At 43.1% G+C, this 17,204-nt stretch overlaps 1 protein-coding gene across 2 annotated transcripts in view; it reads right to left on the bottom strand.

Moving 5' to 3' along the window:
* Positions 1 to 17,204, bottom strand: part of ephb2b (eph receptor B2b) — a 118,893-nt gene that overhangs the window by 61,637 nt on the left and 40,052 nt on the right. For both annotated transcript variants that reach the window (XM_084543760.1, XM_084543761.1), the window contains exons 2-3: positions 11,056 to 11,135; positions 987 to 1,671 (exon numbers count right to left, since the gene is read on the bottom strand). In XM_084543760.1, the coding sequence (XP_084399886.1) occupies positions 987 to 1,671; positions 11,056 to 11,135 (765 nt within the window). The remainder of the gene's footprint in view (positions 1 to 986; positions 1,672 to 11,055; positions 11,136 to 17,204) is intronic.

Here is a 17,204-nt window from a genome sequence, read left to right as displayed (position 1 = left end):
GAGGCAGCAACACACCGATCTAACGCGCAGGTGGGTGGTTTGTTGTGCTGGGCCGGATCAGCACGGCTCCAGTCTGCAGGCTTCACACCGTCGTGCTGTTTTCGAGTGATCAGGATTTCAAAGCACGCTGACCAAATACCACCTGCCAGAGCGCGCATAGGGCAAGGCACAGGTAAATGTTGGGCACACTGATGTTTTGAAAAGCCAAATCAATTCGCCTGCGAGGGATTCCAGTTGGTAAGAAAATGCAGGCAATTTTGAAAAATATCCCCTTTGTCCTGGCGGAATGGGGGAGGCACTCTACCGACAAAAGATTAGCACCGAAACTGTTGCTCGTAGTTTCTTTGGATTTCTGTTAAGCAGGAGTTCTGTTAAATATGCCCAGAGAGGTGCTTCTCTGTGGAGAGCAGCTGAAATGTTTCATACCTTTTTTTTTTTTTTCTTCGAAAGAAACTACAAATGCTGTAGTAGCAAAATGCTGAACGTGTACTATGTGCAGTTCTTCCAGATAAAGGGATTTATCGTTTTCTAGCAGACTGGATGTTCAGACGTGCTGCAACACCAAGAAGGAGAAAAAGTTTTGTTTGGAACTATTTGTTCCTCGAAAAGTAGTTGTGATTAACACCTGTGATGAGCAACTCGCACTGTTTTGAGGCAGCTCAGACGAGCCAAACTAAACATGTTCTGCAGGCAGTTGTGCATTTTCAAATCAAACCCTATAGAGAGGATTATCATGTGAAGGGTGAGGGATGATGATATTTTTTATGGAACTGTGATGATAGTACCTTCCATCATATTTTTGATATAAGGCCATTCATCAGGACTTTATGCCATCAGTTGAACAGAAGTGAACAGAGCCCTAGAACAGCTGATAGGACACTGATAAACATAAACATTGCAAATACAGCGTACTTTAGAGATCGGATTACTGTTACGATGACAGAGCAGACTCATTAGGCTTAAACGATAACGAGACCAAAACATACCTCGACAAACGGTGCCATTTTCCACAGCCTCGTTCCCAGCCTTGCACATACAGCGCCCTATAGGTACCATCCACTCTCCATCCCCGTTGCAGTACAGCTTAATGGGCACATCCACTTCCTCTGCGTTAGGGATGCAAACACCCCTTGCAGCCACCAGGGAGGTGCTCTCTGCTCCCGAGAGCGTCTCCTGGAACAACGCCCCGTTGGTGATTATACGAGGGCATTTCCGGTAGAAGACACGAACAGCGATGAGCGACATGCAGCCGCCATAGTCCTGGAAGGCCAGGTAGAAGCCGTTTCGAGACACGGGGCCAAAGCTCCGAACCTCAGTGTTGATCTTCATCACTCGGCCGCCAAGGTCCACCTGGGAGAAGCTCTCGTCCGCTGCAATGGTGTCGACCTTGATCCAGGGGTTCTCCATCCAAGCTGGCGAGGTTCTGGTGGCTGTGTCAGAATCCGACTCATAATAATAAAGGTTAAATGTCTCTTTACAGGAGCCGGGGACGTTGGGGATGCTACTGCAGTCCCTCACAGAGAACTTCATCTCCACATGGATCCGCTGCGCACCTCGGCGGCGGATGTATTTTGTCCTTACCCAGTTGTTCTGATTGTTGTCGAAAACATTGCAGACTTGGTACGTCCGGATGGTGTTCATGTTTTCGTCGTAACCGCTCACCTCCTCCCACTGTTGATCAAGGACACACACAAACAAAAATGTGAATTATTATGTTTTCCATTTTCCTACTTTGAATAGGAATATAATGAAGACACAAACATTCGGTAATTGAGGCACACAGTTACCTTGATTTATTCAATTAAATGCAATTCAGCAGTAAAGCAGTAAAAGAGATGCATGTTTCGTATTAATGTGAACTGTCATAAAGTGCCACTGATAGCATATTTTCCAGCAATAACAAGTATGTTTTCAAGGGCTTGTTATAATAACTTTGAATTCCAAGAGTAATCAGCTTAAGGCAATATTTTGATTAAACTGATTACACTGTGAGAAGAAACATAATATCTCTAATAACGCACATTACAAGGACACTTTACACTAGTTTAAAGGAGTAAATGAGAACCAGGCCTCCCAAAATGTCTTCAAGGGAACGTTAACAAGGCCACACGCAGGTTACTTATTATAAACTTTACTGTACTTTAAAGGTAATCCAAGGTTTAACCTAATCTATTGTGTAGTACTGTTCAATATTTGTGACTTACTACAGTCCATTATAACAGCTGCTCAGTCATTCTTGGAGTACAAGTTGAGAACATTTTAGAGCAAGGGTATAAAGTGGGTGTCATTTGTTACTTGACACGTGTTATGACTTACTCTGACAAGTAAAGCCAGCAAAAAGATTCTGGTACTAAATAGCTCTAAGAGAGTCCTTTGTCTTTTTCTGTACATATTATCAAGTATTAAATATAGTATTTGTGTGTGTCTATATATATATATATATATATATGTCATGGAGACATGACATTAAAGCTGAGGCCACACTACAGCTTTTAAAATCTTTTCAAATCATATTGGCTCACACTCTTCACAGGAAATTTCACATTTAATTTTCTATAAACTTGATCGGCACGAAACAACTTGTTGTAAATCTAGCGATCCACACTCCAGTCGTAGGTGTAGGTGGTGGTAATGTTTGCTAACTGTCAAACACACCAGAAGAAGAAAGAGGAAAAGAAAAACTTGCTGTAACTTCAGAGTATTTCAGTTATGTGAGATTTTAACCGTCACCTTTAATATCTGTCTGCAGCAGCATGATAGCTAACGTTAGCCCTAAAGGCTAAAGAATGTGTAACGTTTCTTTTCCGCATCCTTGTTTCTCTCATTGGTTATTAGGAAAAGACTGAAGTAACTATCCAAATATGAAATTCTAAATATATATTTATAAAATATATAAATGTTTGATATTAATTGACGGAGGATGAATCAACCTGAAGCCCCTGCAGTCTGAGGCTAGCATAAGTCACATCGGTGTGTCCTAGATTCTAACTGTATCTTGATGGGACACGTTTATTCCATCGCACATTTTAATGAGTTATTTACAAAGCACTGAGGACACATGGCATGAATTTTCATAATAACAATAAACTGGCATAATCATATTACACGGGTAATCATATGAAGAACAAGCAGGGGACAAATCACTCCATGTTTTCTGGGTATGCTGCTCTAGCTCAAATTCCACACGATGCACACAAATGTGAGTGCACATTCTGACTATACAGAATCCAGATGCAACCTCCATGGTTTCTTGCCCCTTGGCCATGGATCAAACCAGCTTTAAACACTGTGTACTCCAACCACCATGCAGGTCACGACCTTGACCTCAACATATCAGCCAAGAACAAAAAAAAAAAAATCCTGTTCTCACCCCCACGGAGCCACTCTATTTCGGCTACACCCTCAAATGTTTCGACCGCCAAACCTCCCCCCTTCACTCTTCACTTCACAGCTGATATAATTTCTCAAATTAGAGCCCACTTAGTGAGGGCTTTGACAGATTTTGACTGGATGTGAGAAGAAAGTCACCCCTCTTGTTGCAAACCCACGTTCTATCAAACGCTTTGACCAATTAGGGCAGCTTTGGTTCTTAATTCCCATGTCCCAATTAATCACTGCTGGCGTGATGCTTGGCTTGACCCAAAACCACACAATCATAAAAAGCAAACTAAACAGAAGAGTCTGAAGTGCAGCCAAAAACAATATTAATAATAAGAGGATATAGAATACTGCATAAGAAAAAAGACCATTGGAAATTACATTTTTAAGCACAGCAATGCCAATTTAACTGTGTAAACCTCAAATTTGAAAATACAGATTATCAAAATACCCGTTGATGCAAATGGAATTCTTGTTTTTTCTAACAGCTTTACATTCAAACAACTGAAGCATTTTTTGAAGGCATGGTTGCATACTGCCAGTTCATGGTGGTACGCCTAGAGTCTGTCTTTTGCCCAGCACTGGCAGACATCATCATCCCAGGTCATGAGCAGCCATTGACCTTCCCACTTGTTGAGGAGCAGCGGGAGGCTGTGGGCCAATTAAACGAGAGCGGACAGCCGGCTTCTAGCGAGAACAGAGCGTTGGACAATTGCAGTTTAATAAACCGAATGTGGAGACAGGTGGGGGTTGCCGCTAATGAGGGATGCAGACAGGGGAAACTCCAGGAGAAAGTGTTGGCAGTGACGTGGGGGGAAGGGTTGAGTCTGACTAAGAAAGACCCCAAACAAAATGTGTTTTGATGAAGGGCCCCTTTTTGTCCTGTCGTGGCCTCTTTGCCCCGCTTTCATCGCAGCCAGTGGAGGGGAGCAAATGGGGCATAATAAGATCCTAACGATCAAGTGCAGAGTGTGAAATTAGAAGAAACGTCTTCATTTTCACAGCTTTTTCCTCTGGGTCTTTAAAGAGAGTGCTACAACAGGGTGGTCATGTGTTTTAAATACAGCAGGTGGAGGTAACACTGGTGCTGGATGTCAAGATGGATTAGCTGGAGGGTATGAGCTGCCCTCAGATGATGATGGAAACTAAAACTCTTACTAAGCTTACTGTACAGAGAACCTGATACGTCTGACAAATGTCCTCTGCGGAATAGGGCTCGGTGCACTGAACAGTGCATTACTAGAATCTAAAATAAATCTAAAATCTAAAATCATACCCAGTCTTATTATGAGCTGCTTTGCCTTGTAAGTCGTTTAGATATTTTGTCAAAAAATTACTGAATACGAAGCTAAGAAGCAAATGGATTTTTATGCGGTACACACGGTCCACTGATAAATACACTCTTACGATGACAACCCAATGGTGTGAAAGGAACGCACGACCGGGTCCCAACAAGAGCACTGTGATTCATGTTTAACTGTTCTCGCTGGGGTCCTGAGTCTAACGATACCAGGTGCAATGGTTCAGGCAAATAATTTACTGCATTTGGTTAGATCTTGCTCAATGTCCGTTAACCAAACAGACTGAAGCACCTGCATGTGTTATTTGATCACTCAAGCAGTTTTAAATAAACTATCACTTAAGAATTCTTAAATCAATTGTTTGTTTGTTTTTAATCATACTGGAAAAATGTAAATTACACTTTATGGTCCAACTGACTTACTCCCTGAATCTGTCTGATAAGAGTGCACATTTGCTGTCTACAGTTACATGCTGTAGCTGTTCCCAGAACTACAGAAATTTCTAAACAGTTGTCTCCCTGGCAGACTATTTGCACTGATCAGGCATAAAATTATGACCACCTTCTTAATATTGTGTAGGGCTCCCTTGTGTCTCCAAAACAGCTGTGACTCATCAGAGAACGGACACGGGCAACAGAATGTTGTTAGTGGCGGCCTTTGGGTCCTATGAGTTGAGGGGAGGGGCCTCTGTGGATCAGGCTTGTTCCAGTTCATCCCATAGATACTTGATCAGTTTGGGATCTAGTGAATTTGGAGGCCAGGTCAACACCTTTTGCCATTCTTCATGTTTTTTTAGTTGTTCCTAAAGCGTTTTTGTGTGTATTCCTGTATCAGGCTGCTGGGGATGGCTGCTGCCATCAAGGCATTGCTATAGGGCGGGGGGGCCTGGTCTGGTCTAGGTGGGTGGTACATGTCTATGAATGCCAGGTCCAAATGTTTCCCAGTAGAACATTGAATTGTCACAAGATGGTCAATGTTATTTACTTCTCCTGTCAGTGGTTTTAATGTTGTGGCTGATTGGTGTATATATATCTCAACAAAATTACTAACAGGTCCGGTAACTGAGAGACTACTGTCCTGCACAGAAAGCCAGTCAGAAGTAAATATGTGAATATACACTCACACGCAAAAACATTCTAACATAACAGTCCTGTACTAAATCCTTCATGACTGTTATAAGTCATGAAGGGGGGTTTAGTAAATAGACTCCTTCCCGACATTAAACAAATGTTACAGGGCCAACTGCTCCCATCTGCAACAAGCTTCTCTGCCATTTACTTGGCTGCCATGGCAATGACTCCTGCCCCAGGTCAGGTGATTTTACATGCACAGTCGCACGAGGTCACACACGTTAAAAAAAAAAAAAAAAAAAAAAGAATCACTCTTTTGAATCACTTTTAAAATCGACCACTGCTGCAGTTTTTCTGGTGAGGTCGGGCTCGAGTACTATGTGTCAGCTGCTCCTCTCTTCCTCTGGAGTTATGCGAGACGCCACAGTTCAGTGAAGCTCACCGAGAATGAGGTTGAGAATCGATATCTCTTGTGCCATCCGTGCAGAGACAAAGTAAAGTTCAGCTGACCTGCAATCCATACGTCTCCATGACTGTGTGTCTCTGCTTTATCTGTAAAGCCATGCGTAACGCTTTGACAAGGCTGAGGTATGGAGTGGAGTTAACCGTACGGCAGAGACGATTCACCAAAGATGGCTTCATTCACAAACTGAAACAATATAATGAGCTGAAGGTCTCATTCCTCTTTAAAGCTCTTTGCAGCGAGTGCTTTCCAAACTCCACTGTGCTCTGCACCTAATCCATCCATCCATTTAACTGGCATTTTAATTCAATGCCATTCAATGTGGAAAAAAAAAATGAGCACAGTGCTGAAGGACATGCAATGTGTCAGGTGTTTGTATTAGCCTTAAAGCAATTAATTACAGCCACAGTGATACGAAAGCTTCCAACGGTTAATCCTAAATGAAAACAATGCAAAACCTTTAAAATGGCCTAATGCTTGAAACTACTTTCAAGGTTAGTTTGGTAACAAAAGTGCTGCCACAAATCTGCTCCATATGTCACCTGTTGTATATCTCCAGCGGGTCTGTTATGCTTCGTCAATGCATCCAAACCGAAAGCGACGCTGTCGAGTTTTCAGAATTCTCCTGCCCAACCGGGGAAACTTTTCCAAGATGCAGATGGTCAGCAAGTTAGTTTGCTGGCTACAAAAAGTTGACCACTAATACACTCCCCGTGGACTGTGTTGTCAGCAGCCAGTCAGATTTCCGATAAGTACAGTCTTTCTGCCTGGCAAGCACAAGTCGCGGACTTGTTGATGGTCATTGCAACCATTCAAATATGTGTGAGTGATTATTAAACTGTTATTTAGGAGACCAGATGAAGAGTGAACCCCAAAACAAAGAGCTGTATCTATTACTGCATCCACTGCAAAGGTCAACTGTGATTTAAGGGGTTACGGTACAGCTTTCTATGCTCTTAAATTGAAAAGTTACGTTCATGATATATGAATAACCACAAGAAAAACACGGCAGGAAACAGCCTGTTCAGCGACTAAAAAGCGGTGAGAATAAGTGACACATCAGTCTGGCAGTGTTATGAAAGAACTGTCAGAGCACTCGGACATTTCACGCTTTCATTGTTTTGACATTACATGAACTGTGTGTTTATCACGTCTTGTCATTACGATGTTCAAATTAACCTGAACTAGCTTCACGGTCCTGAGCTATGTTACATTTCCCCGCTATATCACTGACAGAAGTAAATAAATTATTCACACAAAAGCAGAGAGAGAGAGAGAGAGAGAGAGACCCAATGGAAACCTCCTGGGGCACAGTTGCCCCATTTGCAGTTGTGGGAAATCTGTCAGAGCAAGACTGCCATCCCTAGAGGGACAGAGGACAAATGACACCCACTCTCTGCATTCAATTACTACCAGAGAGGCCATAGGAGCCAAATCCTGCAGGAGTCCGGCCTTCACAGAGAGACAGGAGAGACTCTCCAACACACAGACTTAAGTGGGACTGTCTGCTGTAGTCAGCTTCAATTACCACTGTCCACTACTAATGTGCAACATGTGAAACTAGAAGAACAACTTCTTTTACCCCCATTCCACAGCGTTCCATGTGGATGATGTTTGTGGATTTCTTTGTATAGTTCTTTAAATGCAATTTTACGGACTTTAACTGTGAATCAGGGCAAATCAGTGGTCACTTTGCACTCCAGTGAACCTGTGTTCAACAAATTGCTTGTAAAGAAAAAGAAATTATGTTAAAAAAAAAACAAACAAAACAAAGTGTGTTGGTTCGCCACACGTCCACAATATAAAACTCGAAAGAAATTCTGATGAAATATGCAGCATGTTTGATAAATCACAAGGAACTGGAACTGGTTTCGCAAACATTTTCACAAAACGCGCTACGCGACACTAGATGGATGTATCCTGGAACGGCACCGCGTTATGACACACCCAATAATGATAACCTCCTCCCCCACACACACCACCTCATTATGTTCACTGTAGATTGAGGAGACCTCAGTTTTCCTTCCGCTGTGGCTGTGTGAGCTCCCTGCAGCCATAAGTCTATTTCTAAACGCCCGCCGTTGTCGGTGCTTCATCGTAGCTGTGAGCGGGTCAGGAGGTCTGACCTGATGTTCACACGTCTCTCAGTTCCACTTGAGAGGCAAACGTTGACCACTTAACCCCGCGCTGCCAGCCGGCCAAGCATTAGCTCCGCGTCACATAGCAGATTTTCAACGGGTCAATATCTCTGAGCAACTTTGCAAAGGAGCCACACAGACAGGAAGTTTCTACGCAACTCAAGTTTCAATTATTTTTTTCCTCTTTAACGACTTTCTTGAATGTATTATTCATGTCAAAAATGGCAAAAACCGAAATGTAAACTTGTTGAGAAACGGCACAAGAGATTTATGTATTAGCATTATTGGTGCGTATGTGTGCACATTGGGAAGGTCTTCACAAAGTCAAACTACTGCACCAGTTTTCCCGCGTGGGAGGGAAATGTCGGTTTCACTGTCAGAATCTCAGAGCGTCTGTCAGAAGACGGTAAACTTCCTCATTTGGTAAACACTGTGTTACCTTGATTCTCAGTGTTTTTCGGCCCTGCCATCAAGAATAATGAAGATGTGTTGCTTCTCTGGCCCAGGGACAACATGCTGTACATTTGACTGTCATTTCACATAATTAAAAGGAGGGACAGCCTGGCTACACACAGAGGGTTATAAAACTTGATTTATACATGCTGCTGTATATTATTGTTTCGTGCAAATCAGCAGGAAGGTGATTTTATAGCTATATTTGAAGGAATTTCTTATAATAATGATTTGATAGGCCTTACTCAAACACCCTGTAAAATAAGAAAGGAATAACACCAACTGCCATAACATTTCCGACTGAATATTATACTGTTACTTGTTTGCATTACCAACGTATCACATGCCAAGTTAGGATATATTTCATGAAGCTACAGAGAGTAGTGAAAGCCAACTGCTGGAGCAGCACTCTGCTGGATGTTACTGATCCACTAGCTAAGCCCATGAAGCCATGCATATATGTGTGTAAGACAATAGCTTCTGTAAAGCACCTCTTGCTGTTATACTGAGAGCGAGAGCAAGCTCCGTTTCCACACCTGTTGCCCTGGGCCACAAGGGACAAGCTATCTTCCACCACCCCCCATTCTTCGCTTTCTAACGGACGGAGCTTACGTCTAGCTCAGCCACATCATCGTAAAACTCCAGTGCCCACGCTGATAAGGCCAACCCATACCTGCCTAAATCCAGGGGGATTAGAGACTTTGCGTCTCACCGCGCTCCAAGAGCGGGGTATATCATAGCTGCATATGGAGGTTTTCACGAGGGGCATGATATCATCTGGAGTCGAAAGAGTACACAGTGGAAAGTCTTTATAGATACTCCAAGTCTTTCAGTGAAATTGATTGTGGAGCGCTTTGATTCGGAAGAAAAAACAACCACAGAATCAGGAAGTACGCCAGAATTTACTGGAACGGAGATGATTCTAGAAGAGCTCACGGGTCTTTAGTTTGATGTTTAGACTCTAATTTCACCTCACATCTGGCCAGAGTGAACATTTTCACTGTACTAAATAATGTGTGGCATTTCTAAGTTTCTCCGAGTGTTCAACTTTTTAGTCTGAAGTTTCCACTTAATATTCAATCTGATCATGAGAAAATGTTGAGTGAATGTTTTGCAGAGTTTGACATTTTGCAGGGATTAAAGGAAGACGTGGTGTAAACTGTCTCGGGAGTGTGCCTAAGCTCTTTCTGCGCAGACTGCATCCAGAGCTGGAAGGGAAGAGGGGAAACCGAGCATATTTGTGCGTTGGTGTTGATTGTAGAAATTAGCGAGGGAGGAGACAGTGTGCCCTCAGGTTGGGAGAGATGGAGCTGTCCTACATTTTTGAGCTTTGAAGTCATATCATAGAACTGCTGAAGGCCCGCTTTCTTTGCTGCCATTTTTTCCCCTTATTTTTTCAGCGTAAAAAGACGCAGCATGATGGAGTGTAATTCAAACCATCTTTAATACAAACCACAGAAGCATAAATAATTGAATAAAATCGGCAGTGGTTTTTTGAAATGCACCAGCAAATAAGTCTACAACGTTTTTGTTTTTTTCCCCACTCTCTCCTTTGGACAAATTCTAAGAAGTCTGAAGCTTGTGGTGGAGAAAAAAAGTGAAGTAGTCTCAGACTCTGGTTTTGGCTGCCTTAAGTGGGCCTGGCTCGCATGTGGCCAGGAGCAACCAAAGCCCTGGCAAACCATGTGGAAATACTGTGCATCAAACACCAGCAAGGCCCGTATAACACAATGCTTCCAGTCTGGCATGAGATCACACTTACTGAGATTCAAGTTTATGATTCTTCCTCCTTAATGGGTTTGCCTTGAACCAGAAAGTTCAGATGAGGCTAGAACGTGCGATCATTTGTGGAAACATAACCGAAAATGGGACGCATGAATATTCAAAAAGGTAGAGGTAAAAATGCATGAATATGCACCGAACTAACTTCTTTTTCCAACTGTGCGGAGTTTATAGACAAAAAAATGTAATGTTAAATTCAAATTACTTGCAGCTCTGCAGTTGGAGAAATAAATTGGCTCATTGAGGGAAGCAGGCTGGCTCACCGATTGCTCTTTGACCTTAGAGTGAGAAACCAAAACACTGACTAGGGGCAGAAATAAAGATATCATGGGGGCTGAGCCAATTTACACATTAACTGCAGTTTTTTTTACATCGAATACAGAGAGAGAGAGACACGCCACGCACCTCTTCTGAATCACTCAGGTCAAATAAATAATTTAATTAAAGAGAAAGAATAGCAGGTCACTTACGCTGTTGTCACTCGACCCGGACACGGGGTAGACCGTCCAGCCGAGCTCCGCCGTAGCCGTGGTGGAGTCCATGAGTGTCTCTGCGGAGAGACAGAAGAGAAGAAGTCGGTCAGATAATCTCCTGACGAAGTGAAAAATATCGCTGTGGTTGAACAGAGACCGCTCGAGTAATAGAAACAGATTCAGAAAATAGTGAAATGTTCAGTGAAGAGCTCTGAAAATTACAGGGGGTTTTAAAATGTATATTTCCTTGCCTTCATTCCTGTTTTTCTGCAAGAGCGAACTGAAGAAGAATCTAATCTAATCATGTCATGTTGTAATTAGAGCACTTCAGAAGTAGATTGTAATCTAGGCAGGCATCAGAGAAAAATAGAGGATATTGGCATAATAAGTAGTTTAATCAATTAGCAGAAAACTTAAAAACAGATTAATCACTTCTGGTTAAATCTCATCCAGTTATGATTAGTTTATTTTTTTATGTTTTACAACATTTTAAAATTCATATCTTTGAGTTATGTTCTGCTGGTTGGACAAAACTTACAATTAAGTCATCACCCTCTGGTGTTTCCACAGTTTCCCCAACGTTTTATACGTGAAAGAATTTAGTGGGAAAAAAAATAAATAATTGTTTAAAAAGAACAATCACTTGCTTGATTGCTGCCGGTTTCATAACAGGTCAGACACATCCCGGCCACCAGAACTATGCCACCACTCATATGACTCTGTGGTGAAAACAACAAGCTGGAAAAGCAAATCTCCACAGCGCAGAGGAGGGGCCACCCTATACGCCATGGATTAGCCGGTGGAAAGAAACACCTCTGGTAATTGGGGTCAAAGAGAATGTGCCTCCTGTCTGTCATGAGGTCCTCTGTGGCACACATTCCTCCGGCCCGGCCCAACTGTCTGTCATACGCTCACCGAGCCGTTCACGCCGTCGCCTTCTCTGCCTCTTTTCCTTAATCTCTGTGCCCTCGTGCCTCCTTGCCCGCACACAGCCGCCTCTCAGCTCTGCTACCCTCTGTATGCAACAGAGGTCAGGCCTAATGAATTTCTGCAGCTGATTAGGCCTGTGTCAGTCTTGTTCTCCAGTGTTGAGCTGCAGCAAATGGAGAGACCATTCATCAGGTTCAAGGCGTCAGCTGCAACTCCAAAAATGCCATAGAGGGATTTAGAGAGCCCCTCGACAAACACGGTTACTAAGCTCAACATAAGTCACAGGCAGGGACTGTTATACAGGTCTATACAGACCTAAACTGCACGCTCTGGCTCTTCATTAATGTTGTGATATAAACTAAACGAACTGGTCCTAATAGTGTGGGTTAATTGAAAGGAGAGCCAAGTGAAGACCCATGTCCATTAAATCAGATAAAAAGTGAAAAGTTCTTTTTCCAAGTAATGAAAGAACAAAATCAAAGACAGAGGATCTGAAGCTGTGCTCCTCAGGCTTTAGTTTAAAGCGCCGTACTCCGCTCTCTACCAGGTCGCAGGATATTTTAGAGACTTCCAGTTGTTTCATAACCCTGGATTTCCTCTGATTTTTTCATGCCAGCGAAAGCCACGGCTTTTAATTAACAGGCTCCACAAGCGCTGGTTTATTTCAGAGCCTTTTGCTGACTTTCAGCATCTCACCAGCTCTCACAAGACTTAATACTAGATTTCACATCCCGTTCAGTTATCACAAAGCTCCAATCGTATAATTAGGCAGATGAGACTGCAATTGAGCAGCTATTGATAACCTTGTGTGTGTGAGACTCAGAGCCGAGCAGTCTACATGCGCGTTAGGCGGTGAAATGGTAATTATCTCCCATAAATGATAACGATAATTAGTGGAGGAGTAAAGTGAGAATAATGAACCCCCTCTGTGGTGGTTTAGGGACTGTTGTGGGGGAACAGGGAGCAAATTTCCCTAGGAATTTGAACGCAGAGTGGGTGACCCCCCGTCCTCTACCCCCAAACTCCTCTCTCTTTTCTTTCACTGTCTGAAGCCGCACATTCGCTGCCTTTCTTTTTTCCACCACTTTCTCCCTTTCCTTCGCAAAATAACCCTGCCCTTGAATTTTCGTCTCGTCTTGCTTCTTCTTTCCTCTTCCTTCAGGCCTCCTTCTCTTTCATGCTATGTCTCTTCCCTGCTATCAGTGGCCCACATGCTGGACAAGTAGTACGTCACCCTGAAAGACTGATCACTTTTCTTCCTCCTGCTGTCTACACTTCAGTCCCGGCAGCCACACCGATTCATTACCTCCCGTGAAGCAGCGCAGCACATAGCTCACCACTGTCAGCCACCGCCTCGTTCTCCGGCCTGAGCCCCCAGCCGTGGCAGAGCATGGCTGCTCAGCAGGATACGCTGGCTATTAATCAGAGGGAGCACACGGTGTAGGGGTTCTCACCGCAATCCAGCTACAGGAATCACTTATTTTTGTTTTCTCTTTGTGGGCACTTGTTGACAATGAGAGCACTTGGATTTTGCCACTCATGGGAATGTCGGCAACGTCTTCTGAGGGCGAGTGTGTCGACATCAAGTTACCGCTGCTCCAACTGGCACAATCAGCACTGTGTAGTGTGAATAAAGAGGTGCAGGCCTGAGAGGACTGTCAACAGAGCAATCGAGAAAAAGGTCACAGAGAAGTAAGCACTCTTAGGTGGAGGCCCTTTAATTAGTTGGGTAATATGATGATTCTAAATGGATCTCCATTAGGGTCTGATGACTAATGACACACAATACTCCACATACACATTAGAGTCTAGGACACCAGGTGTAATCTGACTGTCAACTGAATTCATTAAGGTATATTAATCAAGGTGTGTTAATATGAAACTAGAGTTTTAAACCATTACATCGGACTAAATAACGGCTTTTAAAACTATTTTAATTACGTTTTTTCTGGATTTTGTCCATTTCTGTACAAAGTTGAAACAGATTAGGGTTTGCACTGGGCATTTGGGTTGCACTTTTATTTATCTGGAGGTGAACAGAAGTCTGGCTGTGACTGGTTTTGTGACTACCCAATCATGACCATATCTGTATCAGTTCTAACCTGCGCCAGAATGAAATCTGAGTTGTGTGTCACAAGAAACACAAAAGAATTCTCTTCAGAACTGAGTCTGTCTTTATTACCGATTAGCCACAACATTAAAACTACTGACAGGAGACCATCTTGAGACCATTCAAGGTTCTGCTGGTAAACCTTTGTACCTGGCAACCCACCTAGATCAGACCAGACACCCCCACCCCATATCAATGACACTCCTTGAAGGCAGCAGCCATCCCCAGCAGGATGCAGAATGACACAGGCACACACACAGAAACGGTTTAGGAACAACAACAAAAAAAAAAAACATGAAGAACAACTGGAACTAGCCTGATCCACATATTTCCCTCCCCTCAACCCATAGGACTCAAAGGCCCCCACTAACAACAGTCTGTGCCAGACACCACAGGACACCCTCAGAAGGCCCATGTCCATTCTCTGATGAGTCACAACTGTTTTTGAGGAACAAGGGAGACCTACACAATATTAGGAAGGTGGTCATAATGTTTTGCCTGATCAGTGTATGTTTACAAGACAATTTTATCATTCTACCTATTCCCAGTGTCTTCTTTCAGAAGGACATTTGCAGTCTATCTAAAAACAATAGGAACTCTTATGTTCACTATATGTTTAATTCTTTAAGTACAGATTGTTTCCTCGAGCTCAGTACAATGGGAAACATCTGCTGGTCTGGTGCAGAAATGTCTGTTGAGTAATGGATGTTGTATAGCACCACAGTGTGTTGTTCAGAAGGACACTCTCCAAGATTTGATGACAAATTGCAGCCTCTCAGTTTCCCACTTACAGCAGCAAGTGTCTCTACATTATTTGTGTGCCGGCGGAGTGATGCATATAAGTATTTGAACTGTTGGAGCTCATGGGAAAATGGCCTCCACCCTGGCGGTCAGAGATACGTCACTGCCTACCTGGAAATGTTTTCAAATATGGAACATTAATGCGCAAACCTACTACATTTCTAAAATTACAGAGAATATTAATAATAGGACAGTAAATAATTCAAACCTGGATGTCTTTTATCTTTTTTTAAACTTGATACCCTCCACGGTGGAAGGGGCTATGAATATGCAATGAGACCTGGGAGTCTAAGAAAAGCCTACTAGACGGAGAGTGCTTCCTCCAACACTTCCTGAGACTAAGGAGAGAGTTTAGTGCTGATCTGAGAGAGAGCTCTCAAGTGAGAGGCTGTCTGAAGTGACAGGCGGGGGGAGTGGGGGGGCTGTGGTACTACAACAACACTCTTCTTCTCTAAGAGGGGTCAGTGCTGCATCTCAGCTTTCTAAAGAAAGCAGCAGCATTTGCAATGAAGGACACAGAGAGGAGCTGTTCGCGGAAAACACATTTCGGCTCAAACAACCGCCGCGAGTAAGAAAATAAACACTTTGCAAACTCTGATGAGGACTGAAGTTTATCTTTAAGCTATTGTATTCAAGCTCTAATAAAGGCGAACAAATCTGGTCAATAAACCGATATCATGCTGTACTAAACACTATTAACATGTTGCATTTCAAATTGTGTGCAAAATCTATTCATCCGTTCTTTTTCTTTGCACAAAGGAATGCTTATCTGAGGCCCTATTATTTATTTTTCCTGTCAGCCTGTTTCTCAACATTTGCAGTTGGTTTACGATGGTGACTGACTATCCATGACTTGGCCAAAGGGCAAAGAAATCCCAATTTGACAGATGGATGGCCAATTAGTTGGAGTAGATTGACAGAATCCTGCCGTCCGAATGATGGATGTCTCTACTGTCATGAGTAATCTCTGAACTAAACCTTGCACACCTTTTCCGGGTGCAGGCACCGCAACAAGTGCAGCTCCTCAAACAAACAGTCATTTCTTGGCTTTCAATTGTAAGAACGTACACGCTGGTACATGCTTGTGTGTAATTATATGGTAAAGATATTTCTCCTCTGCTTTCCATTCTCAGCACGAAGAACCCGACTCGACAATTTGTTTTGCACTTTATTGCATCACAAAGAAACCCTGCATATAAATGAGTTTGACATGGCAGCTTAAATCAGAATCAAAGAGAATATACCAATTTTCTAACAAACTAGGCTATATTTAGGCCCTCCAGTTTAATGAGGGTATTTTGAAGAAGCAATTGACCTCCAAAACAGCATGAAGCAGCTCGGAGGCATGACTTCCTTTTTATCTTTCTTGCCAGCGGAACTGTAGCCTCTGCTCTCTACGGAACAAATCCCTCAACATTCAGTTTAACATCGACATAAACCACACATGGTGCCTTCCATTGCTGTGATAATAGTCAGCTAACGGAGCTAAAAAAGCAGCAAAACATTCTCTCAATAAAAGTCATGCTGTGCCAAGCTCAGGTTTAACCACCGCTGAAGTGCATGTGTATTTTCTTGTATTTCACTGAACACCTGAAACCACAGTATTTGATGGCAGTTGTGGGAAGGTTGTAGTATGCACTTGAGCCGCAGAGTAACACGAGCAAGCTGTTCATTGTGCTAAAAACAGAATCCTATAGAGTGGACCCTGCACGGAAATCTGCCCAGATTAAGGGGAAAGGCATTGATATACCCCTGAGGGAGCCAGTGCATGTGTAGAGACGTGATTCATAGTTTTAATGACGGACAAGGCTACTGTATGGCCTGTTTGAAATAATAATAGTCTGTTTCATTTAGAGGGAAGAAGTGGCTGGAGCCCCTGGTCCAGAGCAACTCAGCTCAACTTATCTGTCAGCACAGGCTGGGCCCATTAAGGTACAGTATAGAGCTCCCACCACTGTCACATAACAGCTTATCCCTGTGTGTTAAATGAATTCTTAATCCTACTTTTACAATGAAACAGGCTTTGTCGACCATTTGGTATTGACCCAAACCCCACAAGTACACCTTTTTTTCTTTTTTTTTTTACTTTGCTTTCAAAGGCAGACTGGCATGCAGCCCTGGGTATCCAGGTGCGTTTCTGGTGAGACAGCACATCAGGGAAAATTTATGTGGTGTGGAGGTTAATATTAGCATCCTGAAAAGGCAGGCTTGGAGTTGGAATGATGATGATGAAGGTGTTTCGGGGAGCAATGAGGAAGGGCTCAAAGTTCGGGCCCACCTCATCAAGGCTGCAGGCGGCCGTGTT

Source organism: Chelon labrosus (assembly GCF_963514085.1).
Source record: "Chelon labrosus genome assembly, chromosome: 4".
Classification (NCBI taxonomy): Eukaryota; Metazoa; Chordata; class Actinopteri; order Mugiliformes; family Mugilidae; genus Chelon; species Chelon labrosus.
Note: the sequence above shows the minus strand (reverse complement) of the source record. Positions and strands in the feature narration are given on the sequence as shown.